We start from the raw sequence: 17,896 nt of genomic DNA, 5'->3' as shown, positions 1-17,896 counted from the left end.
TGAGTACGCGCTGCTCTCTGCAGGCGTTCGGGTCGGGTCCCGCGGCGAGAATTCTCGCTGCCGGATCTGACCCGGCCATCTGCAGGTGGGCTAAAAGCGTACCTAACTTTTCAGACAATTTATGCTCATCTAATAGCCTGTGTATTTCTCATCAATTTTGTAATATACTTTCATTAAAAATGTTGTGCGTTACCACTGTAAATGAAGGCTGAGATGCAGCCTCTCTGTAATCCAGTCTGTTAGGTATTCAGCATCTCTAGTAACTGGCACATTTCGACATCTTCTTAGCTGTGAGGTAGAGGCTGTATTCACTAGCTCATTTTCCCTATACTCTGCTTTGCATGTTGTCAGATTCGCAGTCAGTGTGTACACAATCTCTGCCTCTCCTGATGTTTTATTTATCTAGCCTGGTGTGTGCCATTGGTGCTCAGGAAGGATGTAGCAGTGCTTGAAGGGGTTCAAAGAAGGACAACTAAGGCTGCCTGCAGACAGCTGGGTCGGATCCGGCTGCGAGAATTCTCGCAGCCAGACCCGAGCGCCTGCAGAGACCAGCGCAGAACTCACCCGCTCCCGCAGCTCCGGTTCTTTCACGTGCTGGCTGCCGGGCAGCCGGCACATGAGCTGAGCGGAGCTGGCGGCCGATGAGTGGAGCTGGCGGCCGATGAGTGGAGCTGGCGGCCGATGAGTGACGTTTCTGTGCGGGGCTCGAATTAGAGCATGCCGCGGTATGTTTGCTGTGCGGGATTTTGCACAGACAAACCGCGGCTGTCTGCATGGGATTGCGTGTTGTAATGCAATCCTATGCAGGCGTCCAGGGGCAGAAATTCTGCGGGGAATCCCGCCACGGAATTTCTGCCCATCTGCAGGCGGCCTTAATTAATAAACAGAATAGAAAAACTAGAATACCCAGAGAAGCTATCAAAATTAGAATTATTCACCCTGGAAAAAAGATGGTTAAGGGTGGACCAAATAACTATGTATAAATACATGAGGGGACAATACAAGGATCTCTCCCATGATCTGTTTATATGCAGGACTGCAACAGTAACAAGGGGGCATCCTCTACGTCTAGAAGAAAGCAGGTTTCATCACCAACACAGAAGGAAGTTCTTTACTGTAAGAGCAGTGAGACTGTGGAACTCTCTGCCTGAGGACGTGGTGATGGAAAAATCCATAGATGAGTTTACGAGGGGACTAGATGTGCTGTGACATTACAGGATATATTAAATAACCATCGGGGTTGTTGATTCGGATCTTGGACTCAGGTAGGAACTTTCAAATGTTGATCCAGGGATTATTCTGGCTGCTATTATGGAGTCGGGAAGGAATTTTTCCCCCAAATGGGCGAAATTGGCTTCTGTGTCACTGGATTTTTATGCCTTCCTCTGGATCAACAAAGGGGGTTAGAAACAGGCTGAACTAGATGGACATTGCCGTTTTCAGCCTAACATACTATGTTACTATATTATATTTATGTTGCAGGCAAAGCAGCAGAATCCTTATTGCATTGATCTTTATTAGCTGCTTTACTAGGTCTTGTGTGTTTGCATGATCACAGCATATATAGCTATTTCTATATAACTGTGACCATGCAGACCTAGTAAAACAGCTAATAAAGATGAATCCAATAAGACATTTTCTGCTTTGCCCACAGCAAATTGGATACACATATAATGCCTACAACATAAAGATAATTGCACATACCAGGATACGTAAATATAAGATCAAGAGAGGCAGAGATTGTGCACACATTGGCTGCAGATCTCAAAGCAATTTAAGTGCAGGGAAGCTGAGTGTGTGAACATAGCCCCTCCACCACAGCTAAGATGTCCTAAACATCCATACTAAAGAAGCTAAATGCCTAACAACAAGCAGTGGGTTGCCACCCTCTGGGATCACGCTTCACATTTGATTTACAGTGGTAGAGCAAAAAATAAATAAATAAATAAAGTATACTACAAGATTGATGAGACACACGGGCTATTAAATGAGCATAAGTTGTCTGAAAAGTTAGGTAAATTTAACTGTGCCTTACATTTACCTGTGTGCGAATTTTGAGTGCAGGTCCAAGCTTCAGACCCATTGTGTCCAAAAGATGATCCTCAGTCAGTAAAGGGAGGGTTAATCCATCAATATCATGGTCTTTAAAAACCTAGAATGAAAAGGTTAATATGTAGTTACAGATGCCTTAGAGCTAACTAATGTAGCTATAAAGGCTAAGTAAGACACAACAGTGTCCTCATAACAGTCTCAGCCACAGAGCCGCCCTTACAGTGACAGCTACACTGCCCCTATGGCAGAGCTATACACAGTCCTGCATTTTATTACCCCAATAATAGTATCAGTCACAGAGCTCTCATGGCAGTGATAGCCACAGTACCCCCATTCAAAGCATCCACAGTTATTCACCTGTAACTTCCTCTAACTGTGCCACAAATCAACATAGAAGGAAAAAGTCCACATGAGAGTCACAGTCCCTTTATTTTAAAACTTACCACAACTCCTATCTGGTGGTGTCCACAGGGCCCCATAAGAGCAAGTCAAAGTGATCTCATTACAGCACATTCATAATAGTGTCAATTAGCTCCTGTTCACTGTGGCTTTCCTCTTACTGTCTAGTAACAAAAAGTGGCACTGTAGGACAGCATTAGGCTGGTGTCATATCTGCGTTGGGACCTCTGCCTGGAGGTTCTAGTACAGATCCGGCATGCAGCGCTTTTTCTTACGTCCAAAAGCCGGGCAGCTGGGCGTGAAGTAGACGGACCCCATTATAGTCAATGGGGTCCGTCCGGCTCTGTTCGGTTCCGTCCAAAGACGGAGCCGTTTGGCAGTGGAGATTCCCCTTTCCTACTCCCTGAACGGAGCAGGAAATCGAAACCCTGAGCGCAGATGTGAAACCACCCTTCTTATTATTTGTAGAATGTCTAGCTTACTAGCTCTAAACATTTTTTTTTACTTTATATTTTATCCTTCTGAATGTGGACTGAATGATTTGCTAATGAGGCTTAGTGACCAACTTGAAATACCCAACAAAGTCTGTCTCCATGTATAAATATATGTCACATCCAGGAGACTGCCTGACATTTACCAACATTCATCCTTCTACCTTGTAGTTTCCGTCCATTCAGATTAGGAAATGCTTGTTTATGTTTGATGTGTAAGACTGAATGTAAATGAGTGTTGTAGTCAAGCACTTAGGGAATGTCTAATGCCGTAGCTGCTGTTTAGACAGTATGCAGCAGATGTAGTCCTCTGGTCAATGAAGTCCCTTAGATATATTAACTAACGCTGGAAGTACATCTGGTACGCCACTAGACTGTGAATGAGCAATCTGTTTCCCTCAGCTCACAGACAGAACGCTCACTACTGAATTCAGACTGCTAATTCTGCACTCCAAGTGCATATAAAGTAGCTGGACACTTCCAATGGCTTGGACTACTCCTCAGAGGAACATTGAAATCTGAATATTTTGGTAACATGTAAAGCACGTTCAGGTGGCAGTGCGAACATTTAGGAAGATTTCTTTATATGAACATTGCTGTATTCTGCTTATCTTAGTGTTTGCAATCAAGTAAATCAGGCCTGTGCTTAATATGGCAGTGTAAAGTAAATATATCATTGTGTGACTAGTTTTAGATTCTTCTATTGTGTATCAGTACATTAAACATAGAGTATGTTGGCCCTATTCCTGTCTACTGAAACCCACCATGAGAAGTTTAAAGACTTTCTTGACTGTCTGCTGCTGAACTCTGTCATTAAGACATCTTCAATCTTAGCCCAAAACGGACAATAGAAATATTATCTCTTTACCAGAGCACAAAGTAACGACCTCTCTCTTCTTCCATTGGAGCACACCCATCTTTTTACTGCCGTTTGGACACCACCAGGCATCTAACCAATGTATCATCCATACCGTACATCAGATAAGTTACCAAAACTCTATAGAAACAGGACTATTCCTGTACTGAAAAAGAACAGTAAACACAAGCATTCTGCACAAGAGGTTTTCATAAAGAGCTCTCATCCACTTGCACATTTTTTCAATGTTTTCCACTAAACCAACAGCTACTAGCTGTTCTTCCCCTCATCTTCTAGCTGGTGGTGATCTGTTCATCACTTCTCCGCCCAGCCCTAATGTTTTATATTTTTCTCCCCTGAAATTAGTGTATATTCATTATTCTAACTCGGACTACCTTGATACACTATCCTACTACCGTATTTCTGTTATATATGCTAAAGGAAAACTACATTTATAAACAGGAAATGATCTGGTCCACATTGATAGGGCTCATGCCCACAGGCGTATGCATAAAGTCTGCAGCGTTTTACACATTTTACAGCACTGCTTACAAAGACCGCATATGGCACTGTGCATGCCTGCTTATCACACAGACATGTGCAGTGTGCCTTTATTTTTAATTCCCAGCTCTGTTTCAGAGCGGAGATGCGTATGGAAATGCTGCCAGTATGCAATGTATTGCATATGGACAGCGTATCATACGCAGCCCATACATGCAATAATCCGTGTTCTCACCGATCCCTGCTGTTGCAACAGGAGGCTGTCTGTCAGTTACAGACGACTTCCAGTACGGATGTTGTGGACTTAGTCTCTGAGCCCGTGCCATCCATTCTTCCATTCGCGGGAACTGCTTTCTACCCAGGACGTACATTAAAGCCAGCATTCCATGTCTCTGGGTACCCTCACATTGTTTCTCAGGGTCAGAGTTTCAAGTAGCATTTCCATCAGGAATATCTTCAGGGATGCTGAGGGACAGTGTTGTCTGGTATTATGGTCAGCATAAGGGTGGCTTCACAGGAGCGTGTTTTTGCGCATACATATGTGCGCACCCATGTATGTGCAAAAACACGCGTGAATGCAGGTCCGTGCATTGTTTTCAATGGAGCCGTGGCTACTGCCGGCGGCTCCATTGAAAACAATGGTCTGCCGGCACCCTTGCATTCTTTTTCAGGGAAGGGCTTTACATATAAGCCCTTCCCTGAAAAAGAAAAATTTTAGTGTAAAAGAATAGAAGAATTTCTCTGCTGCATCTGCCACAGATGTGGCAGATGTAGCAGCAGGGAATTCTTTTAACTAGCGGGGATGAAGGAAACATCTGCCGCATGCGGCAGATGTGTTTTTCATCCGGGCAGGGGTTACGGCAGCGGCGGACAGGTAAGTATATTTTTAATTTTTTTACACTAAAATTTTTCTTTTTCAGGGAAGGGCTTATATGTAAAGCCCTTCACTGAAAAAGAATGCAGGGATGCCGGCAGAGCATTGTTTTCAATGGAGCCACCGGCAGTAGCCGTGGCTCCATTGAAAACAATGCGTGCATTCCCAATGGTGCACGCATGTCCTATCTTTGCAGGCACATGCCTGTAAAGCACGGACATGTGCACACACCATAGGGAATGCAATGTTGCAAATGCAAGCGTGTTTTTGTGTGTGCGTATGCACGCACAAAAACATGCTCGGGTGAAGCCACCCTAAGGGCTAGATTAGGGGAAGAATCAGGGAAAGCTAGAGTTTGGGTCAGTTATTGTCATTTTGCTATTACCTGTTCACCATCTTGCATATGCTCCTTTATCTGCTAACCATCATCATGTGCCTTAGAACTCATACACATCTGTCCCAAGCCTTTTAGAGTATATAGCCTGCTATCCTACTTTCTCTGAATCTATTTGGAAGCTTGGACCCCAAGAGAGGTGTCTGTTAGAGTTAGAAACCTGTCCAAATGTAATGGCCACCTGGATGTGGCAGATGAGCCCACATGTTTTGATCAATATTTGCATTTTTATATATATAACAATGATGAATCTTGCATTTTTATATATATAACAATTATGTATTTTTATTAAATGTGTGTAAGTGCTGAGCTGCATGTTTTTGCTACTGCATCTGTTGCAGCCATGACTTACATGCACCTGCACATTTATTTGCTGGAAGTGCTGATTTTGCTTTTTGTTGCAACTACTGTATCATCATCATCTATCTATGCCATTATTTGACAACCATTACATCATCCTTTTGTGCCATCATCTGTTTAACATCAGTGTTCTGTTCTTGTCATTTTTTGTGAGAGCCTATTCATGCATTTTTACCAGTTTTGATATGTGCTTCATATTATTGCTCATACGACTGTCCAGTCTTTACATGATTCGGCAGTACTGTAAGACCTGGGGGTAGCTGGGTACTAGGAGACACAATTAGTATGCAGGATTGCTATAGGTGATGTCCAGTTCTGGTTTCTTATGTCCAGTCGGCATATTTGTGCATTCTGTTTAGCTTTTTTTTTTTAATACCCTTTGCACTTTCCACATCCATTGCTGTTGTATTATTTATTAATATGCAATGTGAATTAAAAAGGAAAGTGTCCAATTCAACCCCTCTCTTCATAGGTTCATAGAGCTTAGAAAGGAGAAAAATATGGACATTGTCTTCCAGATCCCTGATCAGTGTTTATTGTTATTATAGCATTTCTAAGACTTTCCAGTTCCCTTTAAGTGAGAAAAAAAGTAAAATATGCTCATTAGAGATGAGTGAGCGTACTCGTTAAGGCAAAATACTCGAGCGAGTACATGCCCGCTCGTGCCAAAAGATTCGGGGGCTGGCGGGGGGCAGCGGGGGAGAGCGGGAAGGAGCGGGAGGGTGGGGGAGATCTCTCTCACTCCCTCTCCCCCCCCCCCCCCGCTCTCCCATGCTCACTCCCGCAACTCACTGCTCACCCCTGCCGGCCCCTGAATCTTTTGTCACGAGCGGGCATGTACTCGAAAATGGCGATACTCGCTCGAGTAATTTGCCTTAATGAGTACACTCGCTCATCTCTAGTGCTCATTTGTACCATAAAAATCTTAATTTTTTTTGTTGGTAAATGTTCCACCCCAGCAATGAGTTACTGATGAATTCATAGGCTGCCATTTCACAAGTTCAGCCAAGAGAATAGCTCATCTCTTGGGAGAGGGCAACAAATAAAATATTCACCTGTGCATAGGTAGAACAGCCTGGTAGATTTGACACAAAGTTATAGACATCCTGAGAAGTCCATTTTCGGATATCCTGAAGAGTGGGAATCTCTTCTCTATTTAGGAAGAGGCTATGTGCTCCTTTTAAAACACAATAAAACATACATAGAGCATATAATTTTAAAAATACTAATATTTTTCAATTTACCATAATATGCTACTAATCTACTTTCCAAAAACAAAATATAGAGTTTAACATCACTAGAAATATTAGAAAAACGGAGCAAAACTTGCTGATTCTCAATATCTTAGGGCCTGTTCACATTTCGTTTTTATTTACATAAAGGGATTCTATTAGGCCTTACGTCGAAAAACCCCAAAACAGAATCCATAAACATAACCGGGCATGCAACCTATCTTTTATTGTTGAAACCTGCTAAAACGAAGGCCAATAGGTCACGACAAAATGCCTGAAACTAACAGAAACCTGACGAAATGGAGACCTACAGGACACCATTTCAGCAGATTTCAACAAGAAGCAGAAGCGTATCTTAAAGCTCCTGGGCCCCAATGCAAAATGTGTAGCAGGGCCCCTAATTATAATGTTTTATTAATAGTATTGGGCTCCCTATATGGAGAAGAGAGGCCTTATGGGCCCCCTAAAGCTCCTGGGCCCGGGTGCAACCGCATCCCCTGCATCCTCTATAGTTACGCCCCTGACAAGAAGAGATAGATTGCATCCCCAGTTCCATCCAGGGATTCTGTTTCAGGGTTTTTACACTTAAAGAACATTAGAACCTCTTACTTGTTAGTATGCAGAAATTCTGAAGCAGTACATGGTAAAGCAGTTCATATACATTGCATGCAAATCAAATGGTTTTATGCAAATATGTGAATAATTGTGATAGAGAGCACCATTATAAATTTGCTGTAAAGATGGTTGGATATGTTCAATATTTTTTTATTTGTTGCCTGCCGTTTTTATGTAAATGTAAAATCTAATGTGTAATGTCAGCTTAAAGGGATATATTCATCTAGGGCATTTATGGTATATCTATGTCATAAATCGCTGATAGGTGGGGTTCCAGCTTTAATATCTTTAGCCATTGGGAGAATGTGGTTACTGGGGCTACCATTCACCGGTTTATAGGGCCCATAGGCAGCCACGTTTAGCATTAACATCAATTGAGAGTTGGCAGCCCTTCCACACGGTCATGATACAGGTGTTACAGAAGGAGCAGAGTGCTGCTTGTCCAGCTATTCCATAACTCCCATAAACTTTTTAAAGAGGACCTGTCAGCTTTTCTGAATTTGAATTGCCATAAACAAAATTAACCCTTTGGTATTATTTTCTAAATAAAATATAAACCTTTATTATATTGTAGACGAACAAACACCTATATTAAAAACCCAGTCTGCAAAGTTCAGTCTATAAACATGGCAGTATCAAGACTGCTCCTATATAATATAAGGGGTCCTGTCCACGGGCAATGATTTCCAGTGGCAAATCCCCTGCCAATCACGCTGTCTGAAGCTTTCCATAGCATTGCTATGGAAAGTGCAGGGCCAGCGTCCATAAGCGGAGAATCATAGCGATTCTCTGCCCGAGGGATCTAAATTGCGGCATCTAAATCGATTTGCTGCGATTCACCGCCGTGAGCATATCTGTCAGAGTAAATCTTCAACATGTTTTGCTGTCTAAGGCTGCCTGTCCACGGGCGGGTTTGAATTGCGTTTCCCGCGGTGGTAATCCGGCCGCGGGGTACGCAGTGAAAGCTCTCTATAGCGTTGCTATGGAGAGCGCTTCCCCCCTATCCACGAGCGTAGAATCATTGCGATTCTCCGCTCATGGGCGGCAATTCGCAGCATGCTGCGAATTTACCGCGATTCTCCGCGGTCACCCTATCTGTCAGATAGGCTGACAGCAGAGATCTGTCTGCTGGCTCCTGCTCCCGGGCGGCAATATCCCGCCCGTGGACAGGCAGCCTAAACAGCATCATCAGGGAGACTAGATGTTAGTTATATGTTTGTCCGCCTACATTATAATAAAGGTTTATGTTTTATTTAGAATTAACACCAAAGGGTTAATTTTGCTTATGGCAATTCAAATTCAGTATCTTTAAACCCGGTAAATAATTGTCTTTCCCATGAAATAACAATTCTGGATCATCTGTTCTTAGAACTTTATGAATCAATGGACAACTGGGTGGAAACAGTTGGAGATTTGTTCTTACGCAGACAGCCATGGCCAATCAGTGGAGCCAGTGTCAGGTTTTATAAGGACACACCACATAGACAAGGCTACACCCAGATATCATTCATTAAATTATACCAGAATATTACGTTATCCCCTATCCTCATGTTTCAGACATTTATGTCATAGCCTGTAGAAATGCCATGAATGTTTAAGAAAATCAAATTCTGTTGCATCATGTTCCCTAGAATATTACATAATGCAACAATTACTTCTGAATTCCCTATACATCTGTTAGGGTCCTGTTTAGGCCAAGAATCACTTCTGTAGGGGGGACTAATTATCAGCACAATCTAATATGGCACCTGGTTGCAGCTGACGGTGTCCCCTATCTCCTTTTTCTGATGATCACAGCCAGTACCATGTGCCCCGTGTCCTATGCTGCAGATGCCACTTCAGCTGTTTCCTGGTGCCAATAGGATGTGCACTTGTGGCTAACCCACCTCTTAGAAGGCCAGCGCATGCACCCCCAGCCAATCCAGACAAGCTTTTGGCTACTTAGGGCACCCGCCCCTGCTGGCAAGTGCTTGAGCAATTAGTTCTGTCTAGTATGCAGTTGTGTGTTTTTTACTCTGACTGACTTCTGTTCTTACCCAGGCCTGCTCTACTCAGCTTTCCCATCCTCTCCATTCCTAACCTCAGCTTGTTTCTGGACTATGCTATATCTTCTGCCTTCCATGACCTTTGGCTTTTCATATCATGATGCATAATGATGTAAGTTGTTTAGGCTTCAGAGATTAATTGTACAACGACTAAGTTATACCATAACAAAAATGCTGCCCCTATGTCACATGCTCTTGTATGATTTTAACTATCACATAAATGCATTGGATCCGTTATTGAACAATGGGATGTAATGCGCACCTGGCAGAAGCGAAGGATTCACTGTTACTGGATAACTGAATGGACTTGTTGAAAGGTGAACTGGAGACTGGTAAATGTATCGGTCTTCAAAAGTTGGTCCTGGATTGGCAAGTTCCTTGTCAGCCCCAGTCCTGTTTCTGTTGGACATGGATGAAATAGGATTACTTGTCTTGTCCTGGTTCTCTTGGGTTTCTATCACAATCTTGTCTGATGCCGAGTCTGTATTGACTTTTCCTTGGTCACATCTGTTAAATGCCTCTGTATCCTCTTCTTTTTTCTCCTCTTCAGTTGCAGAAGGTGAAGATTGAGGTTTATTTTCTGCTGGGATCTTTGACACACCTATGCTGCTCTCTGTAATTTTTGGATTGCCAGCTCTTCTGCCTGGTCTGCGTGCTCTTTCTCTTTGCAAGCTATTCATGGGAGTATATGGACTGGTTTTTAAAATTGTGCTACCATGAAGGATGTCCAGGGCATTGCGATGGACAAACAAATCTGCGGGAAGCTGGCCTTCTGGACATATCTGCCGACCTCTGAAGGCTACTGGATTGGATGGCATTCCATGGTAGAGAAATGATGTGTCCATATCAACAAAACCTTTCCTATGAGACTTGTCCATCTCTCTTTGGTGATACATTGCATTAATTTCCATATCCATCCTATACAGCAAAATAAATATGGGGAATTTAAAGTTAAACGAAAGAAGGACATTATCATTCAAGGGAATCTATTGTCAGAACTTGATTTTGCTAGAGACATTATCCTCGGCTGTTCTTTTCCCATGCAAAGCTGTTACAGTAGACATGTAGTGTTATATACAGCCTTTTAATGAATACGGATCTATGTAATATATTGATGAAGCGTGTCTTCCAGAATAAGAGGCACTGTTTGATATTGGCTCTCCAGTCTGGTTCACAATAGGTAGTCCCAAGAAGACCCCTATTTATAATACCCATATAACTCAAAGGAAGTCTGACATGTGAAATTAACCCTACTATTGGAGCTGTCAGATCAGCACTCAGATCTGGATGATTTCCTATGATTATGGAGAAATCTTTATTCTTCTGCCCTGTGCATTATATGCAAACGAGCCCAGGACCGTCCGATGGGCAGGCCATCCATTCAGACTTGTCCTGTTCTTCTGCTCTCGGTCTTCCTCAGCCCTTCCCCTTGCTTAACGAATGCAGAAGGAAGCAATCAGTCACTAAGCAAGGGGAGGAGCTGAGGAAGACTGAGAGCAGAAGCACAGGACGAGTCTAGAGGAGTAACCTAGCCATTGGACGGTGTTTGCATACAACACGTGGGGCACAAGAATAACGATTTCCCCATGATCGAAGCTCTGCCAGAAGAAGTAATGGCATGATGCCCCTTCATGTCTGAGTACTGCTCTGACAGTGCTTATAGTTAGTAGGGTTAATTTCACATGACAGACTTCCTTTAACAGTGCTTGAAAGGGGTTGTCCTATAATGAAATATTACACCTCTCTATTAGAGCATGCAAACAAAACAATTTTTTATTACATTCATTTTTGAAAAATGTCCCCGTGTCTAGGTATTGTTGTTACATACTTGTTATGGTGCCCCCTGGCGTTCTTTTAATTCCCTCTCAGAACATCTATCTAATATGTTCAGTACTGGTGAGAAATCATCTGTTCCAGTGCACTGCTTCTTAATGGCTGATCTGTACAATAGCGGGAATCACTGCCCTACTTGTGTACCCGAGGATCTAGATGGGACTGAGCTACTGAGCGCGTGCGTCCACCAGCAGGGCACATATATGTTAGATATTCTCAGCAGGAAAAAAACTACATCAGGTGGCACCATAACAAGTACGTAACAACAATATCTAGACATGGCATTTTTCAAAAATGAATGCAATGAAAAATTGTTTTATTTTGCATGCTCTAATGGAGAAATGTAATATTTCATTATAGGACAACCTATAATGTAGCAGCAATATCTGGACACAGGAGCATTCGTTTTTAAATGATTTTTGTTGGAGACGTATGGTTTGCCTGATCTCACGCAGTAAGTTACTATGTACTCATGGAACAACCCTTTAATTTGCTTATTATACAGCTGCCGCATGTAATAACTAGTTGTGCTTAAATGTCTTATATGTAAATATGCATGTGAGTTAATTGACGTGTATTTTATGGCAGTGTCTATGTTAAGATTAAACTTCATCCTTCCTGCAGGAAATCGGCTTGACAACTATAAACCTATGTAAATAGTTTGAGCATACAGAAAATGATTGTGTACAGTTTAATTAGTTGGAGACGTTTGTTTTGGCTTTGTGTCCCATTACAAGCACAATATTAGTAAGAATATTTTATGCCGACTTCAAGAAAAATAAACAAGTGTGATGACAGCAAACGGAAATAGGTTTGAAATTTAAGGCAGTAATCAGCACTAGCACTGTGGAGTTCGGGTGCAGGTGATAAATTACAGTATCATTATGGCTCTTCTCTTGTGCTGCACAAATTGCTACCTCCTCATTGGAGCTTAATGGACTTCAGCCGTGATGCAGTAAGAATTACTGTAGTAGAAAATATAAGGAAAAAGGAAGAGTGAGATGACTAAAGGTGGCCATTAGACAGGAGTAGGTTAATGTGTAGTAGACATGATGATTAGTTAGCGTAAAATGTCTATTGATTTGTATAAACTAAATGTATTACGCAGCTGTAGTGATTTAACTCTGTAGAGGCTAATGGCCACACAATCTCATTATGGCAATTGCTGGACAATGGCATGGTGAAAGATGTGTTCTATAACATTAGCCTAATATAAAGCTCCTCTTCAGCCCCTACGTTAAATTACATTGGTATGTAGTAAGACTAAAGGTATATTTATCTTGGGTGTTTCCCCAGTCCTCCCCCACCCTCAACTTCTGAGACAAAGAAGCTACTTTTGCCTGACCATTTGTTGAGGAGACAAAGACTGGCTCATACACTGGACTTGAGAGGGGTGTGGGGAGAGGCAGGGGATTCTATATGGCCCAACGAATGAAAACTTATATATGTTATCGATGCAATATGTTATACGCCCATAAAGGGCAGGTATTATGTGTGTTAATAAAGTGAGGGCCTGAGCAATGTACCGCCCAGACCCAGTTTAGACCGGAGACTTATAACTTGTGTCTGACTGGTTATTGCACATGCCATACTACACAATTAGGAAGCCACAGAATACCCCAAAACCTGCTGGAGAAAATACTAACCAGTTCAGATGGCTAAACAACCATTAAATGTATGGTCATCTAGTGAAGAATTGTTTTGCAGATGCAGCCATAGATATTATAGTCCACATTGGTGAATACAGTTGTTTAAACTGGGCAAATATGTTCAATGGCACCAGGTGAAGGATGAGCAATATTTCTGGGAAAGTTGGCTAAAACAAGTATTCTTGACAATCTGTATGTGCTGTGTGTACTGCTGTCAGCATACTATGTGAATATTAACTCACAGTACATTGCTGCAGTCTGAATCTTATTGTCCGACCACTGTTAGTCCTTCTCCCAAACAGAGCCCTTCTAACAATGGTTCTCAATCTGGAGAAGAGACAGACTAATGATCCTTTTACACAAGAGAAGCTGCCAGGCAAACGATGCCCAACACTCCTCCGAGTGGTGCTCGCTCCTGTACTGTTACACAGGAGTGAGTATCGCTGGCATTGCTCACAGCGCTGCCAGAATGGAGGTGCAGCGGGCTGGGAAGCGTTCCACTCCCTGCCTGCCTCCATTCACAGTAAGCAGACAGTCGTTCAAAAGTGAACGACTGCTGTTTATACTGAATGGAACATTGTTCAGTTTTTTGCATGCAGAAACTGAACGACAGAACAATTCTCATTCAGTTGCCGCATATGATAACACGGGACAAAAATCATTCAAATTCCCACGGAAGCGCAAGAATCTGAGTGATTCTAAACGATAATCGTCCATAAGCAAAAGACCTATGGGAGCTGGCACTGATGTTTTTGGCGTGTAGGTGAAATGCCTTGCTCCAGATTAGGCCTCCTGCACACGGGCGTATTTGCATTGTGGAGTCCGCGGCGGGGGTCCGCCTTCTGACTCTGTAACAAATACAGCCCATAGCATTGAATGGCAAAACGCCATTTCATCTCCATGAGCGGAAATCGATTTTGGGCAGGTTACGCATGGCCGGCTTCCATTGAAGTCAATGGAAGCCATCCGTCCTGCGGCACTTCCGCAGTGAGTACTGCGGAAGTATCACGAGATACACGTCACCCCCCAGCACCTACTGCGCATGCGCGACGGAGCACTGGCCGGCACATCCGCAGCGCTGACAGAAGACACCGGACAGGTACGCAAGGGTCACCAGTCTGTGCACTGGGTCGAACTCCGCTGCAGGAATCTCGCATGTGCGGTCCGACCCGCCTGTGTGCAGGAGGCCTAAGTGAGGAACACAACGAGGAAGAATTACTTAGACTGCCAGTGGCAGTGCAAAAAATTTATGGAAGGGCATCTGTCACTGGGTTAATGTTGCCTGAACCATGGGCAGTATGAACCTAAGAAAAGACAGATCTGCCCAGTGCCCCCCATATAAGTGTTATTTTGAAACACTGAAGAGCTCCATCCGTGAGCAATAAGTAAGCTTCAAAGTGTGTTAATTCTGAAACGCCACAGCATTTCTGAACACTTACATGGGGGAACTGTGCAGATCTGCCCTGGGTTCATGCGGCCCATGGTTCAGGCAGCATAAACCCAATGAGAGGTTCCCTTTAAGAGGTAGGAGGAAAAAGTGTCAGGACCCGGCTTAAACCCACAAAAAGTCTTGATTTTTGTATCCAGGAAATTGATACACAAAGATTGATAGATATTTCCCAGTATGTTCAGCTAGTGGCCAGACAGCCTTGGGTTTATTTTCTTCCTGTACTACCGTGTTTCCCCGAAAATAAGACAGTGTCTTATATTCATTTTTTGTTCAAAAAGGTTGAACTTTTTTACATGTATAGCTGCCTGGACACTATTTAAATTGACTTTTTTAATTAAGTGTTAGCAGGGCTTAATTTTGGAGTAGGGCTTATATTTCAAGCATCCTCAAAAAGCCTGAAAAATCATTTTGCATCCTCAAAAATTCTGGAAAATCATGCTATTTCTTACTTTCAGGGTATGTCTTATTTTCAGGAAAACAGGGTATGATGCTTATGTACTGTGATGTGCTGTGAAGAGACAAGTGAATAGCAGCTGGAGGAGACAGTTTGAACTAAGTTTTGGAGTGTATTTCTTTTTGTGCCAACCATTTTACCCCCGAGATGGTAATCTCATTGAACTGACCCAAAATACTTATAACAATAGTCCACGATTAACCCCTTCATGACGAGGCCCTTTTTTTCCCCATTTTTGTTTTTTCCTTCCCCCTCTTAAAAAAAGCATAACTCCTTTATTTATCAATCAACCTCGCTGTATGAGGGCTTGTTTTTTGCGGGACGAGTTGTATTTTTCAATGGTGCTATTTAATGTACCATATAATGTACTGAAAAACTTTTAAAAAATTCCAGGTGGAGTAAAATGAAAAAAAAAAACGACATTCCGCCATCTTTCAGTGCGTTTTGTTTTTATGGTGCAAAAACTGCTACAAAAACGACATGATAACTTTATTCTATGGGTCCGTACGATTACCACGATACCAAACTTGCATAGTTTTTTTATTATACTCTTTTTTTTCCCCGTCGACGCAGTTCAGCGATGGCTCATTTTTTCCAGGATGTCCTGTAGTTTCCGTTAGTACCAATACAGAATACATATGACTTTTTGATCGCTTTTTATTGCATTTTTTCTGCGAGACAGGGTAACTGAAAAAGTGCATTTCTGGCGTTCTTTATTTTTTTTTCAGGCGACGTTCACCGTGCGGGGTAAATAATGTGCTACTTTGATAGATTGGACTGTTATGGACGCGGGGATACCAAATATGTATTTTTATTTGATTATTTAGACTTTTTAATTATAGATATGGCAAAAGGGGGATGATTTAAACTTTTTTTTTTTTTTACAATTAAAAAAACTCTACTGCTCTTTTTTTCACTTTACTTTTAAGTCCCCCTGTGGGACTATAGCATGCGATACTTTGATCGTTCCTGCAGTATGACGTAATGCTATAGCATTACGTCATACTGCATTCTGTCAGGCAGCCTATCAAGCCACCCCACAGGGATGGCTTGATAGGCAGTCTCTCAGGGCAGCCCCTGGGCCTTTCAGAAGGCCCCCGGCAGCCATGACACCTGCACGGCTCCCCCGATCTCACCGCTGTTCGGGGGCTTTAAATGCTGCTGTCAGAACTGACTGCGGCGTTTAAAGGGTTAATAGCTGCGATCGGTAAAACAACTGACGCTCGCGCTGTATGCAGAGAGGTCGCCTCGTGAACTCTCTGCATACATACCCTTACGCTCCAGGACGTAAATGTACGTCCTGGAACGGGAAGGGGTTAAATATCCTTCTTTGATATAATATTATTGAAACTTTTAAATACCTGTTTAAATTTTGTTTCTGTAATAGTTCCTGCCTCCTGGCCATAAAATCCAAAGGTTCTGTGTGTAAGAAGTTGCTGTAACCTATGAATGAAGCAGAGCGCTTATTAAAGGATATTCCCATTAGATTCAACTGATCACGATGATTTTATTTTTTAAGCGTTACAAGATAATACCCTATTGTTTTAGTAATGAGATGTTACAGAATAAGAGGCATTGTTATTTGTAGCATTACCTGGGGTAGAGAAAGCTCTGTTGGACATGACACCTGAATGACCAGGAGCTGAGGATCCAAAATGTGAGGCCAAATGCATTTGTCTTGTGTCGTTGGGAATTATCAAATCATTTGATGGTAATAAATCTCCTCTAGAAAAAAATAAAACAATACTTCATTAGTTTTTGTATAATCGGTGATTATATGGTGCTGGCCCTTCTATGCTGGGTAGTGGATGGGGCCATAAAGTAATTCTATTCCAAAATTTGGGTGGAGGATGTCTTCTTAATTATACAAATAAAGTTGTACATTTAAAAAAAAAATGACTTATACCTTTTACACGGCCCGATAAATCGGGTAAATACATTTGTTCAAATATGTTCATTTGCCCACTCATCAGGCCATGCAAATAAGCCTACAATAAGCCAACAAACGTGATAATGTTCATTTAATGGCTGATCGCCTTCTTTTTGAACCATTTTTTGAGCAATAATCGTTGTGTCTAACTGCACTGACATCGTGCAGTTTCTGTTAAGCCGTCGCTGATCGTTGTCTTTCAGCATGCTGAAAGATCAGTAATCAGTTATCAGGAGTTCACAGCGGGATACAGCTGATACTATTGTTTCAGCTGTATTCTGCTCCCTGAACACAGGCTGGGTATGAAGAACACAGCTGACCAGCTGTGTTCTGCATCCCCCACTCGGATTGCTCGGCTGTATAACACCCGGGCGCTCCAAGCAGAGAACAGCTGGATGCAGAAGACAAGTGGCCCTGCTTGTCTTCTGTATCCCCCGCTTGGAGCACAAGGTGATCGCTTCACCTTGCGCTGAATGCAGACAACGATTATTGCTCAAAAGTTGTTGTGTCTAAATGGGCCTTAGGCTGCATTCACACGAACGTATATCGGCTCGGTTTTTACACCGAGCCGATATACGTTGTCCTCGTGTGCAGGGGGGGGGGGAGGATGGAAGAGCCAGGAGCAGGAACTGAGCTCCCGCCCCCTCTGTGCCTCCTCTCCGCCCCTCTGCACTATTTGCAATGGGGAGAGGTGGGACGGGGCGGGGCTAATTCTCGGACCTTAGCCCCGCCCCGTCCTGCCTCCTCTCATTGCAAATAGT

General features: G+C 42.8%; 1 protein-coding gene across 1 annotated transcript in view; it reads right to left on the bottom strand.

Annotated features, from left to right (window-relative positions):
• The window catches only part of SAMD7 (sterile alpha motif domain containing 7), a 42,240-nt gene that overhangs the window by 5,552 nt on the left and 18,792 nt on the right, over window positions 1–17,896 (bottom strand). Inside the window, exons 4-8 of the mRNA XM_066589990.1 lie at window positions 16,800–16,930; window positions 16,567–16,648; window positions 10,082–10,737; window positions 6,983–7,104; window positions 2,042–2,152 (exon numbers count right to left, since the gene is read on the bottom strand). Coding sequence (XP_066446087.1) covers window positions 2,042–2,152; window positions 6,983–7,104; window positions 10,082–10,737; window positions 16,567–16,648; window positions 16,800–16,930 — 1,102 coding nt within the window. The remainder of the gene's footprint in view (window positions 1–2,041; window positions 2,153–6,982; window positions 7,105–10,081; window positions 10,738–16,566; window positions 16,649–16,799; window positions 16,931–17,896) is intronic.

The sequence above is a fragment of the Eleutherodactylus coqui genome, chromosome 1, assembly GCF_035609145.1.
Source record: "Eleutherodactylus coqui strain aEleCoq1 chromosome 1, aEleCoq1.hap1, whole genome shotgun sequence".
Classification (NCBI taxonomy): Eukaryota; Metazoa; Chordata; class Amphibia; order Anura; family Eleutherodactylidae; genus Eleutherodactylus; species Eleutherodactylus coqui.
Note: the sequence above shows the minus strand (reverse complement) of the source record. Positions and strands in the feature narration are given on the sequence as shown.